The following is a 13982-nucleotide window of genomic DNA, read 5'->3' on the forward strand; positions in this document are numbered from 1 at the left end:
GTGAGGGAATATAGCGGGAGACGGTGCTGGAGCTGGTCATGGCCTCTGGGTGTTTGAAGTGATACATGCATACCAGCAGCAGACCATCAGCAAGCATTTCAGCCATGCCGAACACTTTTACATTTCTGAGGAGATATTCCCTTTTAGTACGAAATCGTGCTAAATTATAGGTAAACTTAAAGCTGCATCAATCCAATATTTTTACATTAATAATAGATAAGATGTCTGATGTTAAAGTCCTCACGAGGTCAAATTTAAGTGATTTTATATGCAGTATAGGTCATCTAGACGCCAGTGTCTGGCCCGGCATGGATTAAAACTTATCTCTACTTTAGAGGTAAATGCTGATGAGTCATCGTGCACTCGTGGGCGTATACTATTTTTTTGCTCAAAGAAAATTCCTTCTCAAGAATTTCCTGACCTGCTGGCTGGATTCGACGTGGGCAGTGCCGGCTCGGGCAATGGGAGCCGACGAATCAAAGCCGATCCCGCTTTTTGGAATTTGCGTGGCATCTCTAGCTTCCTGTTCTTACAGGAAACAACAAAAATATGCACAATAAAATAGCACTCCTCTTGTTATTTACAAGCTTTGTTTTGTAGTTTTCCACACTTTCAGTCTTTGACATCAATCAGTATAGAGGTGCTACAAGGGGTAGTTTGTTACCTTCCTACAGAGCCAGCTGTCTCTCCATGTTTTCAGTCTCTGTACGGCAGCTGGTGTACCTTCACTCCCATATGCAAATAAATGCATAACGCACCAGCAGGCATTTACCTCTGCATTCTACATCTAAACCTTTAGCCTAACCTGGGCCAGCCCTAAATGATTGACAACCTCAACATTTCTCAGGAGCGTAGAAGCGCAGGAGCAAAAACAACACAGACACAACTGTGTTCACATACAGCAGCAGTATATCATGATATACAGTACAGTAGACCTTGGTTAATAGAGTCACAGACGGCTTGCCTGAAATGATGAATAGTTCAACACAACTGCTGATGCTTCGAGGCCACAGTCGGCCGTAGCGTAAATGACAATGGATTTGCTGCCAGACGAGGAGAAACCCCCTCAACAAACCATACATCATCATTCTGTTAGCGGTACTGATCGTCCTGGTTACGCACAGGCAGAGGCGTCACATTTTTTGAGGTGAAACATGAGGTTTCACCGCTTACGGACGCCCATCGCATCACATAATTTAATTTTGTGGTAAAATTAGAAAAGAAAACAGCGTCCTCCATTAAATCCAGGCGTGTAAACTGTTACCCGCGAATGAGGCGCGATTAATGCTGCGCACGAAGGAGGCATTTCAAGAGAATTTCTTTAATGAGGTTGATTGTGAATGAAGTTTTTTGTTTTAATCATTGTCTTTAATTAAACACTGAAACACAGGAAGACACTGTGATATCAATCACTCTGGTTTAAGCTGCTTTTCAATTCTGCAGCCATTAAAAGTCGCACCGCTTGGCTGCTTTCAGCATCAGCTGAAGGGAAACTGTGTCACTTGAACTCAGGAGGCCTTTCGGTGAAACGCGTGACGGTGGGGGATTTCACGGGGGGGGATGGAAAAATATAGTGCGTTTGTCCTTTTTTGTTTTAGGGAATAGCTGGTGAAGCATGCGATGTTCAAATTCTCTGGCTTGGAGATGTGAATTGTTTTTCTGAATTGATATTAAACAACCCTGGTGAGAGACTGTCTGCTGGAGCTGTCTGCCCTGAGGAATAATGGGAGCGGGTGGGTGTGGCAGAGGACCAACTGGCAATAACAACAACCCAGACCCGACTCAATGTCTCCATCTAGTGAGGAGAGGAAGCTTGACATGAACAGGTGGTCTTTTTTTCCCCCCCACAATAACATACTGTAGATTATTAAAGTATGTTTGGTAAAGTATTTCTCAAATCTGTTACAGCCTCTCATCTCGTCAGATTGCATTTGAATGGTATGTTATGTTACAGGAATTATGCAACCATAAAAACATGCATTGGTCAAAATGATTATCATTACTTTTAATGCATTATTTTAAATACACACATTATTATGCAAAATATCAGTGTAAACTTAAATGTTACAGATGGGGCCTCCATCCATGTGTTGATTCCTCTTTTTTATTATTAGCTCTTTCAATATTACTGCTGTACATTCCCTTTTATCACATACTGTGTTTTTTAGCTTTCCTAAAATCTAACTGGATGAGAGATATTTATCTTCATTTTAAATCTGGGGATTTCTTTACTTTACCACAAATCTTTAAGAATGATAAGGAGGCTCATAGTATATTGGTATCAGAATTCAGTTTAAACCCCCTTTGATAGTAGAGGACCAACACTGTCATTATTAGAAAGAACTAAGAATGCAAGAACTATAAGTAAACCAGTATGCCACTAAATGCAAAAATGTATATTAAATATACATTCATTCATTCATCTTCTGTAACCGCTTGTCCTGTGAAGGGTGGCGGAGCCTATCCCAGGTGTCATCGGCCGAGAGGTGGGGTAAATTTAGCGAAATAAATACTGTGAAGGTTCTCAGCTATGGTATATTGAAAAAATAGAAACAAGTTCCCACCATTCAAAAAAAACTGAGGAAGCTACTTCGATGAGCTGCGAAACGTCTTCAAGAAAACCCAACAAGACGTCCAGATGCCCTTGATTCAGCTTGTGTTTTAGACGTCATACGCACCGGTTTCTGCCAGACTAACCAGACTGATTGTAGATAACCAACAGATTGCTTAGAAGGTTGTTTAATTATAAGAAATCCATAGGACAGCCTTATCTTTTGACAGGGTGCCATCATGTGTTGAAAAGTAGTAGCACAACAGTGAGGGGATTCACTGCTGACAAAATGATGTTTGGTGAAGTTATTAGGGCATTACAACAAAACTAAATTGTAGTTTTAACATAGAATTATCTGCAAATAAGCAAAATAAATGACTTAATAAATATAATATGCCATTCAATGTAACAAAAATATTAAATATAAATGTATACATTAATTTATATAATGTGACTTGGATAGACGTTTCTCTTTTAATTTGAGAGACTTTGTTGTGTAATCAGACATCTACTGAGGTGTTTCTCCTATTAAACAGCAGCATTTCAACTGCTGGGTACTCGACAAACTGGTCTCAAACGCCGGCTTGGTTCTGGGATGCCCCCTTGATCCAGTGATCACACACCAGAACTAAAATAATTAAAGTCTACTTTCCTGGAGTATTTATATTTCCATTTAAATGTACGCATGTATTCACGTACACTCTTCTCCTTTTTACAGTTCAGCTTCACTATGTACAGTGAACAATGGAGGGGCTGTCATTCAAAGTGTGTCACGGGGTCAATTTTACGCCAAGTTTCTTTCCTCAACAATAGACTCCGTGGGAAAATCGTAGGGAAGAATTTTCCCAGGCAACAGATTCACGTATAAATAACAGTGAACTTGTGGATGGGCTGATCTCATTGAGTCATCTATAAATTATTAGCGTAAGGCCGTGAATCATATCCAAGTGAGTAAAATAAGAATTTCTATTCAGGAAAATCAAGCAACATTTCAATTAAATGGAAAAGTGAAGAACGCAGTCATCACAGTAATTCAAAAGGACTCAGTAATCAAGCTGATTTATTCCACAGATCAAATATGATTCGTTACAGTTCACTGGGAAGTCGTCCATGCAACAACTTCCTCATCACACCCATGTACTGTTAGATCACTCTCAAAAATACATACAAACAAATGACAGGCTCACTTTAGTGGTCATATATAATCAATATTATTATGCACAAAATATAAAACTAGCTTCTGTCTTTGACATCAATACACACTGGCTGCAGTATTACTCCTCTTGCATGTGTCTTTATATACACAACGTAGTTACTATGCAGTGCATAGTCTTCATAAACCTCTCTTGTAATGATATTGCATATTAAATATCAACAGACTTTTTAAGACTTGCTATAGGGTTTAGACAGATGTGCTGGCAGAGACTCTGTTAAGACGAAATAAATAAGGAGTGTGTGCAGCGTACGCAGGTAATAACAAAACCAACGGGTGTAAAACGCGACCTCCTCCTAGGGCTCTCCTCTCAAATTAAGAAATGTGGTTACGTCATTAACAGAAGAAGACACCTAACAGAACCTGAGATAACGCATCTAACCTGCCAAACGGCCTCGTCCGTCGATAACGACGTATACGCAGAGGTAAAAATGAGCTGGAACAATCTGCTCCAGAGCAGTTTGAGTCCTTCAGCAGCCGTCAGCCTAACCGCTTTGTTAAAACAACTCAATCAGGAAAGGGTTAAGTCTCGTTACTTCCATGAAACATAGCAAATATAAAGAAGTAGCTGGGAATATATAGAGATTCTTCGAGTGTGGCTTCTTGCACCTCCGCGTGGAGAATACAACCTTTGTTGTTGCTGCAAAAAACTCCACAAAGAACACAGCCTGAGCATCTGCAACAAAAAGGATTTTAATGTATCCCACACGAGATGAGAGTTTGTTTCAAAAACCTTGTGCATGTTTTTTCTCATCGTCTCTAACCAGTTATCAGGGTCTGGAATCCTGGTTATGTGGTAGCCATTTTGGAAGTGGCAGTGTATGACACTGGGATACATAAAACTGTATTTCACATAGCTATGGTGAGGGTCTGTGGGATCTCAGTGGATTTGCATTCTTCAATATCAGTTCCGCTTCAAAAAAATAACCGTTTTCTATTTCCTCCAGGAGCGAACAGCAGTAGCGGGAGGAACAACTATCTGCTTTCTGTATATTTTTCATAGGGCACTCCTTGGAGTGAAGAGGTCTAACTCGTCTGCCTCGAGCGTTGTCGCCTGCTTCACACTACGGCGGCCGTCGGATAGCTATGACGCAAATGTCTTTCACTTTGTGCTTCACACTTCTTCATTAATCAGCCTGCTATCAAGCTCAGATCAGGTCAAGTCAGCTGGACACTGCTTCGGGGAGCAGTGACACTGCTGTGCAAATTTCTTCCTTCACCATCATTCAGTGTTTTTGATTTTCTGCAGCATTTTTGCCCTTTCCTCTTCTTTGGTTGCTTCTTCTCCTGCCTTCTCCTTCTGTCTTCTTTCACCTCCGTTTGTTCCTCACTGAGCTCTTTCCCTCAGTGTTGCAAAAGGAAGTTGGTTGCCATGTTAATATCGTTGTTTGAAGCTCTGAGGGCCTCGAGGGCGTCAATCCTGGAAAAGCCCATTTCCACTAACCGTGCAACCTGTGGGATAAAACGATAGGTATTGCTAAGATGGCATCACATTTGCTCTGCACAAAGTAGAAAATAAAGTATTAGAGAACAGGAATTTGCCATCCAGGTCATATAAGGACCACAGAGAGTGAATTAATAATAATAATCATTTATTCTGTATTGATCTCACATGGGGATATTCTATTTCTGCATTTGACCCATCCATTCATTCACACAGGAGAGTGTACACTCGGAGCAGTGGGCTGTCACTTGTGTATGTGGCTGGGGAGCAAATTACAGGTTTGGTGCTTGCTCAAGGCACTTAAGCCATGGAGGGATGCGAACCTGTGACCCCTCGGCCCCAAAGCTGCTTCTCTCACAGAAACACACAAGCGAACACCCACCTGTTCCTCTGCGACCGGAGAGTTGTCCAGTAGCGGCGCCTGTGTGGACTGTTGCGTCTGAGCCTGAGGACGGGGCTGCACCGGGGGCCGATTCTGTCCTCTTTGTCTCAGGGAGGGGAACAGCCTGGTCCACTGTAACAACCCACCCTAGAAACACACACAAAAACACAGAATTAGAATCAAATACTTTCTGTATGCATACAGACGATACAGATAGCACACGTGACAATGGGTGTGTGCATACGCAGGGTATTAGTCTGCGCATCGGTTCGCTATTAACTCTGCCTGTCTGTCTGTCTGTGCACCTGCGGCTGTGGTCTGGCGTTCCTCCGGGCCTCGTTGTATTGGGCCAGTAGCATCTGCTGGTCCAGCATGTCCATCCTTTGCTGCCTCTGAATGTCCAGAGTGGCCCCCATCCCCAGAGGCGTCTCACTGCTTGGCTGGGAGCCTTGACAATCACATACGATTATAACACATTAATTATACGACAGAAATCCATGAATAATCTGAATTATTCTCATCTAGAATATTGATGTGTTGCGGCACCTCACCTCATTGACATCCTATCTTTTGCACACAGAAACATAGCAGTGCCCTGACTAGATTAGTGTCGCCGTTTTCTATTTCAGTTATGGAACAAAATGTGGAGAGTAGTTGTTGAGCAGCGACTATTTTGAGGGCAATAAGTACTCCTTCTCAGCTGAAAGGCTTAAAATGGCAAGGCAGGACATTGGGGACTGGAGGGGAAGAGCTACTTAAGACAGATCATTGAATGTAAACAGCCTTTAAAGGAAATGTTTTATGAGACGAAAGTAACATGTGCATTAATATAAAAAGGCACATCTTTAGGCAAATGCTTTTTGTCAGAAATCCCTACTTTATGCTTTGATTCTACTTTTTAGTAGAGTATAATATATACTATTTGCTGATTAATAAATTGACAGAATTGGGACCATGAATCCAAGATGACCTAACTAGCCAAGTTGCAATGTAAATAAATCTTATAAGCCAATTCATCATAGAAAAATAGTTTCCCCAACAGAGACAGATTTCAGTTCTACTTTCACATCTTTTTTTTTTTTTAAATGAGGAAGAACAGAAAATATGAATTTTCAAATGCCTCAACTATTATTATTCAGTCAGACAAAGAGGCGCTGCAACACATGTCACCACGCAGAGCATTAACAGACGGACGGACTCACTTGAGAAGAGCGGCTCCAGGACGTATCGTCCAATACGAGACACCCAGACGGGCACAAAGAGGATCTTCTGCAACCGGAGAAAATTGGAGTGGTACAGCCCGCCGGAGATCTGAAAGGCGCATTTGAAAAAAGTATGTGTATGCAGCACAAGGTTTGCCGTATGAAGAAACATCTTTCCATGTAACACAGTCTTAAATTCCAGGGACGCCAAGTATGTGACTCATTAGGCTGCATTAGGTGACACTGCTTCTTAACCCAGCAAGTCCTGCACAGATTTTTAATATCTTGCCATATAATGTTAGTGTCATGCAGGCAGGTTTGGCAGATTTTTTCTACTACAAAAAAACAAAATCAAATCGAATGTTCTCTCATGACAGATAGCTATAGCTGGCTCTCAGACGACAACCAACTCAACTCGCCCATCAGCTCCCAGCCGCACAAAATAGTAAAGGAATCAGTGAGGAAACTGACAAACAAATTAAACTTTGATAAACAGAATCAACAAAAGTGCTGGCATCAATAAAACCTTGTCAATATTAATCCTTAATCTTCATATATTCACTTTTATTAAAACAGGTATAAGCAGGGATGCAATTAAAAATGATTTTAGTTAATAATCTTAAATCTTCTATTAACTGCTTCATCTATAAAATAAAATAAGTCCATTGACCAGCTGATTGTTTAATATCATGTATTTTTAGCTCCATTCAGCACAGTGTTTTGATTCTCTGCCTTACACATGGGCTGTGTACCGAGCCCCAAGGCTCTCCACAAACACACATGTGCCTTCTTCTGTTCATAAATCACTTCTTACAGTTTCAAATGACGGTACACCTCTCAAATACACAGTAAAAGACGAGAGCCATTTATCTACTCACCAGTCCACTGAGTGCAAGGAGCCACATGAAGGGACTGGAAGTCAACAGCTGCAACACAGAAGGATGAAAAATGTCAAACAACTTAGACGGTTTTGAAGAACGGAAATCTCGACTTTATGCTGCGACACTGCAGCTTAGTAAATCTTCTCCTTGGATCACATTAAACATATCTCTCATATATTTTTAATTAAGGCAATATTTTCTAATTAATAAAGTTAGGAAATTGGGACCATGAATCCAAGATGACCTAATTAGCCAAGATGTAATGTAAATAAATCTTGTAAGCCAATTCAACATAGAAAAGGAGTTTAGCTTTCGCCAGCAGAGAAATCTGAGCATTTTAATCTTAGTTTCACTTTCACATCATTTTTTTTTTGAATGAGGAAAAACAAAATATATGAAGGCAGAATTTGACGCTGTACAAACAGAACATGGGCTTACCTGCAAGCCTACTATGTAGACCAGAGACTTGTTGGTGATGTTGATGTGGCCCAGTACCTGGGTGACTGGCATCCTCGGGATCGACAGGTAGAAAGGCACAAACAGAGAGAAGACTGGAGCGAGCCTGTGTGAGGGGAAAGGCAAAAGTCAAGAGGACAGAGAGGACAAGAGAAGAGACACAGACAGACGTTAAACAAACATTTAATAATCATTTGACTAAGTCTGTTAAGGCATTTTATTTCCCTCCTTTTGTGGAGATGGATTGTGTGCTGCTCTCACAGTCCAATCTGAAACCACATACCCAAATTCAAAATGGTGACATGTGGTGGGAAAAATTAAATTATGCAATTATGCTTTTCTGGCATTCAGTATACCGTATATATACACTGATGAGCCACAACATTAGAACCACCTGCTTCATATTGTACATGTCTTTCTTGTGCTTCCAAAACTGTTTGACTCATAAGGGTACAGACATGGGGCTTCTGAGGGTTTCTTGCAGTATCTAACACCAGGACGTTGGCAGTGGCAGCCTTTGGGTCCTATGGGTTGGTGGAAAGGGTCTCTGTGGGTTGGGCTTTCCCAGCACATCACAAAAGATACTCAATCAATTTAGGATCGGGGGAGTTTGAAGGGCATTTTTCATGTTGTCTGAGCTGTTCCAGTTTTTGTGGTGTACCAGGCTGCATTGTCCCGCTGGGGGTGGCTGCTGCGTACCGTTGCTATGGGGTGGTGGTGCTTCCAAGAATGTTTAGGTGGGAGGTAAGTGTCTAAGTAACATCCACATGAATGCCAGGTCCAAATGTTTCCCAACAGAACATTGAATTGTACAGATTATCAATGTTATTCAGTTCACAGTGCAGTGGTTTTAATGTTGAGGCTGACTGATGTTCAGTATAACGTTACAATGTTAGATATTCATATTAAATGTGGCTAAAGTTTCAAATAATGAGATCTACTTTGTCTACTTTCAGAGATGCATGCTACTCACAGTCCAGCAGGAAGTTCCTCCACCTCATAGTCAAATAAATACTGGAAAACCTGGGCTAATAGGAAATCCATCAGGGCAGAGAGACACCAAGTGGCCAACAGGAAGGACTGGAAGTATGAAGAAAGCACATCTTTAAACATTTTATTAAAAACATTCTCATCCATCCTGCACGTTTGTGAACGTTCTGTATATGTGTTCCTCTATCAGTGGTTTATGTACTTACAGCAAACTTCCTGGTGCCAAACCTCCTCTCGAAGATTCGAAAGTTGTAAATGAGCAGGCTGCTGCAGAAGGCGTCCTTCACGTCTAGACAGACCAGCCTGCCGCACAACAACCTCCACAACTACAAAACAAGGGAGAGCAGAGTTACACACACACACAGACCTAAAGCACAAGGGAACATCGACAACATTATAGCTTTGAGTAATAATGCATTTTCTGAAAACTAAGGTAATGTCAAATTTCATCTCTTTCCTGTCATATGCTCTCTCCTGGTCGTCGGCCTTTTAACTCATTCCTCAACCTATGCTTTGACCAGCTTATGCTCTCAAGTCAAGGCAACAGCAATTAGATATAACTCCAATGTAAATATCAAGTTTGCATGAATACATTTTGCCTTGTATCCTATCCCTGGATTCAGTTAAGGTGAATGTTAAATATGACCCTTTAAACAGGGGAAAAGGGGGGAAAAGCATATAAAGACAATGAAGCCCTTTTCCAGGATACTCTATGTTTGCTCAGAGCTGCTTATCCAGGACTCTTGCACTTTCACTTACGGATTTTAAAATACACAGCAGTGATTTTCCCTGTTATCCTGTTAATGTGTCTGATTACATAGCTTAGAAGGTGATCATAAGTATCTGGGAGTGCACATGGACGAAAAACTGGACTGGTCGAAGTACGCTGAGGGGACTCTACAGGAATGGTCAGAGCCGACTCTATTTTCTGAGGAGACTGAGGTCCTTCGACATCTGCCAGACAATGCTGAGGATGTCTGATGAGTGTGTGGTGGCCAGTGCCCTCCTGTATGCCGCTGCGTGCTGGGGCAGCAGGCTGGGAGTGGCAGACGCTCAACAACAGACTCAACAAACTGATCCGCAAAGACAAGTAGGAGTGGAGCTGCTCTGACCACAGTGTCAGAGAGGAGGATGTTAACAAAAGTGAAGACCATCCTGGACAAGTCGCACCACAGAACGCCACAGGAGGTCATTCCCGCCTGTGGCCGTCAAACTCCTTGCAACTGTGTCTTTATGGGAGCAACTGCAACCAAACAATGTTGGATTAATAAAGTGTTCTGGTTCTGACAACTCCATTTGTTGGTGAAGACGAAAAGTGGGAGTATTATTCATAGCAGGAAACCTGGTAGAAAATGACAAAGTAGAAGAAAATAGCACAGGGGGACACATCCACACTGTCTGATGATACTGTGTGTTGGTTTAAGGCCTTCCTCCTCTCTGACTCAGGTGGTAGACACGTACCTGCTGCTGCTGTGTGACCGCCCGCAGGTTGTATACGAACAGTTCCTGGTACTGTGGCAGCAGGGTGAGCATCACAGTCAGCCCATTGAGAACCAGCAGGAGGCTTTTAGAAAGAGGAGCCTTGTCTGTGGAAAAAAAAAAAACACATACACAACAGTTTACAGTCACCTTCTTCAGCAGCCGGCTCTGCTATTGTTGATTTTCTTTTACAGGTACAGCAGGAGCTAAAGGACCAGCTAGAAGGGGTCGTTTGTTTACAGAGGCGGGGCAGGTACATAGCCTCAACAGTAATGAAAAAAAACCTGAATATTCATATTATTTTAACATTTAGACTTCTAATGAATCCTTGGCTGAATGGAAAAGGATAACACCGACTGTTAATTAACAAAAAGCACGTTTAACTCCGAGCAGCTGCTTCGAGTAAATGAATGACAGCGCAATGCTAACGTCAGTTAGCTAAGCTAAGTGTCCGCCGTTGAAACTGACAGGAGAAGCTGTTAAAGGACTGCGACAGCCCCGCTGTGGTTTAACTGTGGATCCGGGCTACTTACAGAGGCCCCGAGAGCCGGTGGTGGTAAACATCGTGTCTAGGTGAGTCACGAAGTCCCGATGAATACCGTTAATCCCAAGACAACCCCGAACCAACACTAAAACATCGAAATAAAGTTGGAAAGAGGATCCATGCTGTGACTGTTGAGAAAGAAACAGTGGGGGAAGCGATTCGCTACGGAAGCCCGACAAGGCCTAAAAGTGTTCTTTCGCATGTTAGCAGACAACTGACCTGACGGGGGCGCTGTTGGTCTGTGTTTAGGACGAGAGGACGCTACACAGACATTTTTCATAGATAAACTTAAATTCTACAGAAAAGAAGTACCTACAAAGTACTAAAGAGATAAAAACAAAACTGGAATACAAGTTTGAATAATAAACAGTATGAATAATAAACTACTACAACTAATACTAATAGAGCATTATTTTAAAGCAAAGCAGCAAATTAAATAAAACAGACACAAAATATAACAAACAAGCAAAGTCCCAGTAAAATAATGATATATACGATTTACTGTAGATTATATTTACATGTAATATACATATAATATATAATACTTCAAATACACAAATCCTTTTCATTATATATATATATATATATATAAATATATATATGTATATATAGCAGAGAAAGAGAGAGAGATACTGTAGATATGTGATTATTTATCTTGCTCACATCTACTCATAAAGCTGTATATTGTATTTATTATTTAAATCATTTTCTTTATCCATCACACCTATGCCCTATACAAGTATGCTGAGAGCAACGTATAACTGGAGTTAAATCCCTCGTATGTATGTGCACACACATTGGGCGAATAAATCTGATTCTGATTTTAATGAGACGCTAGATGTGGTTTATTTGGGCCACAAAAACTAACACCACTCAGGAGCTATAAAGATATTTTATGACAGGTCGTGGTCCCACTACGCCGCACCACAATGCGACCGCACAGCTGAGCATCCCCATCTCTAGACTACTTAGTGACCTCAAAGAAGTGTGTGCCCACAATTTGAACACCCATGATCTAAGGACTGCATCACCCCTGCTGCTGGGATTTAGAACCCCTCTCTGAAATATTTCAGCAGGGCAGATGCTGTAGCTCCCGATGAGGGTCTTCTTATCCACGATGCCACCCTGCTGTTATTTTATGAACCGCCGACAGGGCATTCCCAGGCCCTGAAGCAAAGGTCTAATCATGTTTGATCTTTAGCCTTGTTATCTATGACCACTTGCTCACTAGGTGATATGCATTTATTGGGTGGGAATGCATACAAGCGGCACAGGAAATGTTTCACGTCTCGAAGCCGTGTGGTCAGCTCTTTGACAGAGTGGTAGCAGTGTTCTGCGGGGCCGTGAGCAGGATGTGGCTACACAAAGTCCAGATTAATGACTTTTTCTTATGGTCCTCTGGCCTCGTGTGCACGGTGTCATATCTTGTCAAGGTCCAGACTTCCTTTGCAGAGGCCCTGCTTTGTTTTATAGTCCAGTAGCTGCCAGTTTTATTCTCATCTAACAGTATACCTTCATGCCTGGCTGTGACTGCTCCTGAGCCAGTTGATCCATGTTACACCCAAGTACATTTGAAAAGATATGGCCAACAGCTGTCTAATAGTGTTGCATTTGCCCATCATCCACAGATGCAGTAGTGTTAGTTCCCATTGGTTAGTTCCCACCCATTAGGTCTATTTGGCTGCCTGTGGTCAGATGTGACTGCAAAGCAGAGCTCAGTAACAGCTTGCTAATTGTGTTTCAGACCTTCTCTGTCACTGATGTAGGAGCGAGGTCTAAAAAGGTTGCTTTGCCCCTGTTCTCAATCAAAGATAATCAGATTAAACAGCGCAGAGATGTGTGTATGTGTGTGTTTGTGTGTGCTTACCAATAAAGAGACTCCAGATTTGGAGACAGCCTTGACTCCTGCTGTTTGCTTTGTTCATTAAGAGGAGATGAGCAGATGGTTTGCTGGTCTGTTGTGCAGCGCACACATGCGGACACGGGCACACACACATGCAAATACACATGCGCACACGCATGCTCGGTCCTGTCACCTTAGCTTTATCCTCCATTTATCTTTTCCATTACACATCTCTCGGCAGGACAATGCTACTCAGTGAATTGTGAGGGATGTGTGTGTGTGTGGGCGGGTGTGTTTGTGTGTGTGTGTGAGACAGAGAGAGAGATACAAGGGAGCGTGAAATAGTAGAAGGGTACTGAATGAAGTCACAAGCCTTTTTAGTCAAGACAGGCTCTGAGGTGGTCATCTGAAAAGCTGATGACTCATTCGCACATTCATTTATGTGAATCATTCCTATTCACTTGTCAGCCACTCCGTATTCAGGAAGAATTGCTTGTAACGGAGGTATTGTTTTAGTCCTGCATCACAGCTTATCTGCCTGTGTCCAGGAAATGGCACACTGCACATTTAGACAAGGTTGCATGAGGAAACCTGGCCTACTGCACAGATATTCTTTTTTGGCCCAAACAAACAATTTCAGAACAATGTGAAATGTGTTATTTAGGACTTCAGAAAACTTAATAGCCCTTATACCAGTCAAGTCCCTGGGCATCTAGTATATCTCTTAGAGGAAACTGCTTTCAACATTTCTAAAGACTTTTTAATGTTTGGCCCCTCACACAATTTATTACACATTCACCTTTTTACTCTCTGCATCAGCCGAGGAACGCTTGTGTAGTTTTGCGTGTCTCATTTACGATTCAAATGCCTCCTACATGTGTACGTGTGTAGGTTTTTGAGCTCCAATTGATTTACATTACTAGGCATTTACAGTGCTTCAATACAAATTGAGTCAGAAAATTGTTTCGATTAGTTTCATTTTGTGTGGTCCCATCTC

At 41.9% G+C, this 13982-nt stretch overlaps 1 protein-coding gene across 1 annotated transcript; it reads right to left on the reverse strand.

The window, feature by feature from the left end:
* Positions 1-3596: 3596 nt before the first annotated feature.
* On the reverse strand, positions 3597-11258 carry ubac2 (UBA domain containing 2). The gene is made up of 10 exons (XM_084561695.1): positions 11132-11258; positions 10581-10705; positions 9326-9445; positions 9103-9209; positions 8112-8235; positions 7671-7718; positions 6793-6901; positions 5896-6038; positions 5591-5737; positions 3597-5216 (listed from the first exon to the last, which is right to left on the reverse strand). The coding sequence occupies exons 1-10, from the start codon at positions 11160-11162 to the stop codon at positions 5109-5111; spliced, it is 1062 nt and encodes a 353-aa protein (XP_084417821.1). The 5' UTR covers positions 11163-11258; the 3' UTR covers positions 3597-5108.
* Between the last annotated feature and the right edge of the window lie 2724 nt (positions 11259-13982).

The sequence above is a fragment of the Chelon labrosus genome (genome assembly GCF_963514085.1).
Source record: "Chelon labrosus genome assembly, chromosome: 15".
NCBI classification, from domain to species: domain Eukaryota; kingdom Metazoa; phylum Chordata; class Actinopteri; order Mugiliformes; family Mugilidae; genus Chelon; species Chelon labrosus.

Excerpts from the sequence above, each read along its gene's own strand:
- ubac2 (XM_084561695.1), bottom strand. The coding sequence starts at position 11,162 with ATGTTTACCACCACCGGCTCTCGGGGCCTCT. Across the intron at positions 6,039-6,792 it reads CCTGGAGCCGCTCTTCTCAA|GCTCCCAGCCAAGCAGTGAG; the intron begins GTGAGTCCGTCC and ends GTGATTGTCAAG. Across the intron at positions 5,217-5,590 it reads CTCCGGTCGCAGAGGAACAG|GTTGCACGGTTAGTGGAAAT; the intron begins GTGGGTGTTCGC and ends TTTATCCCACAG.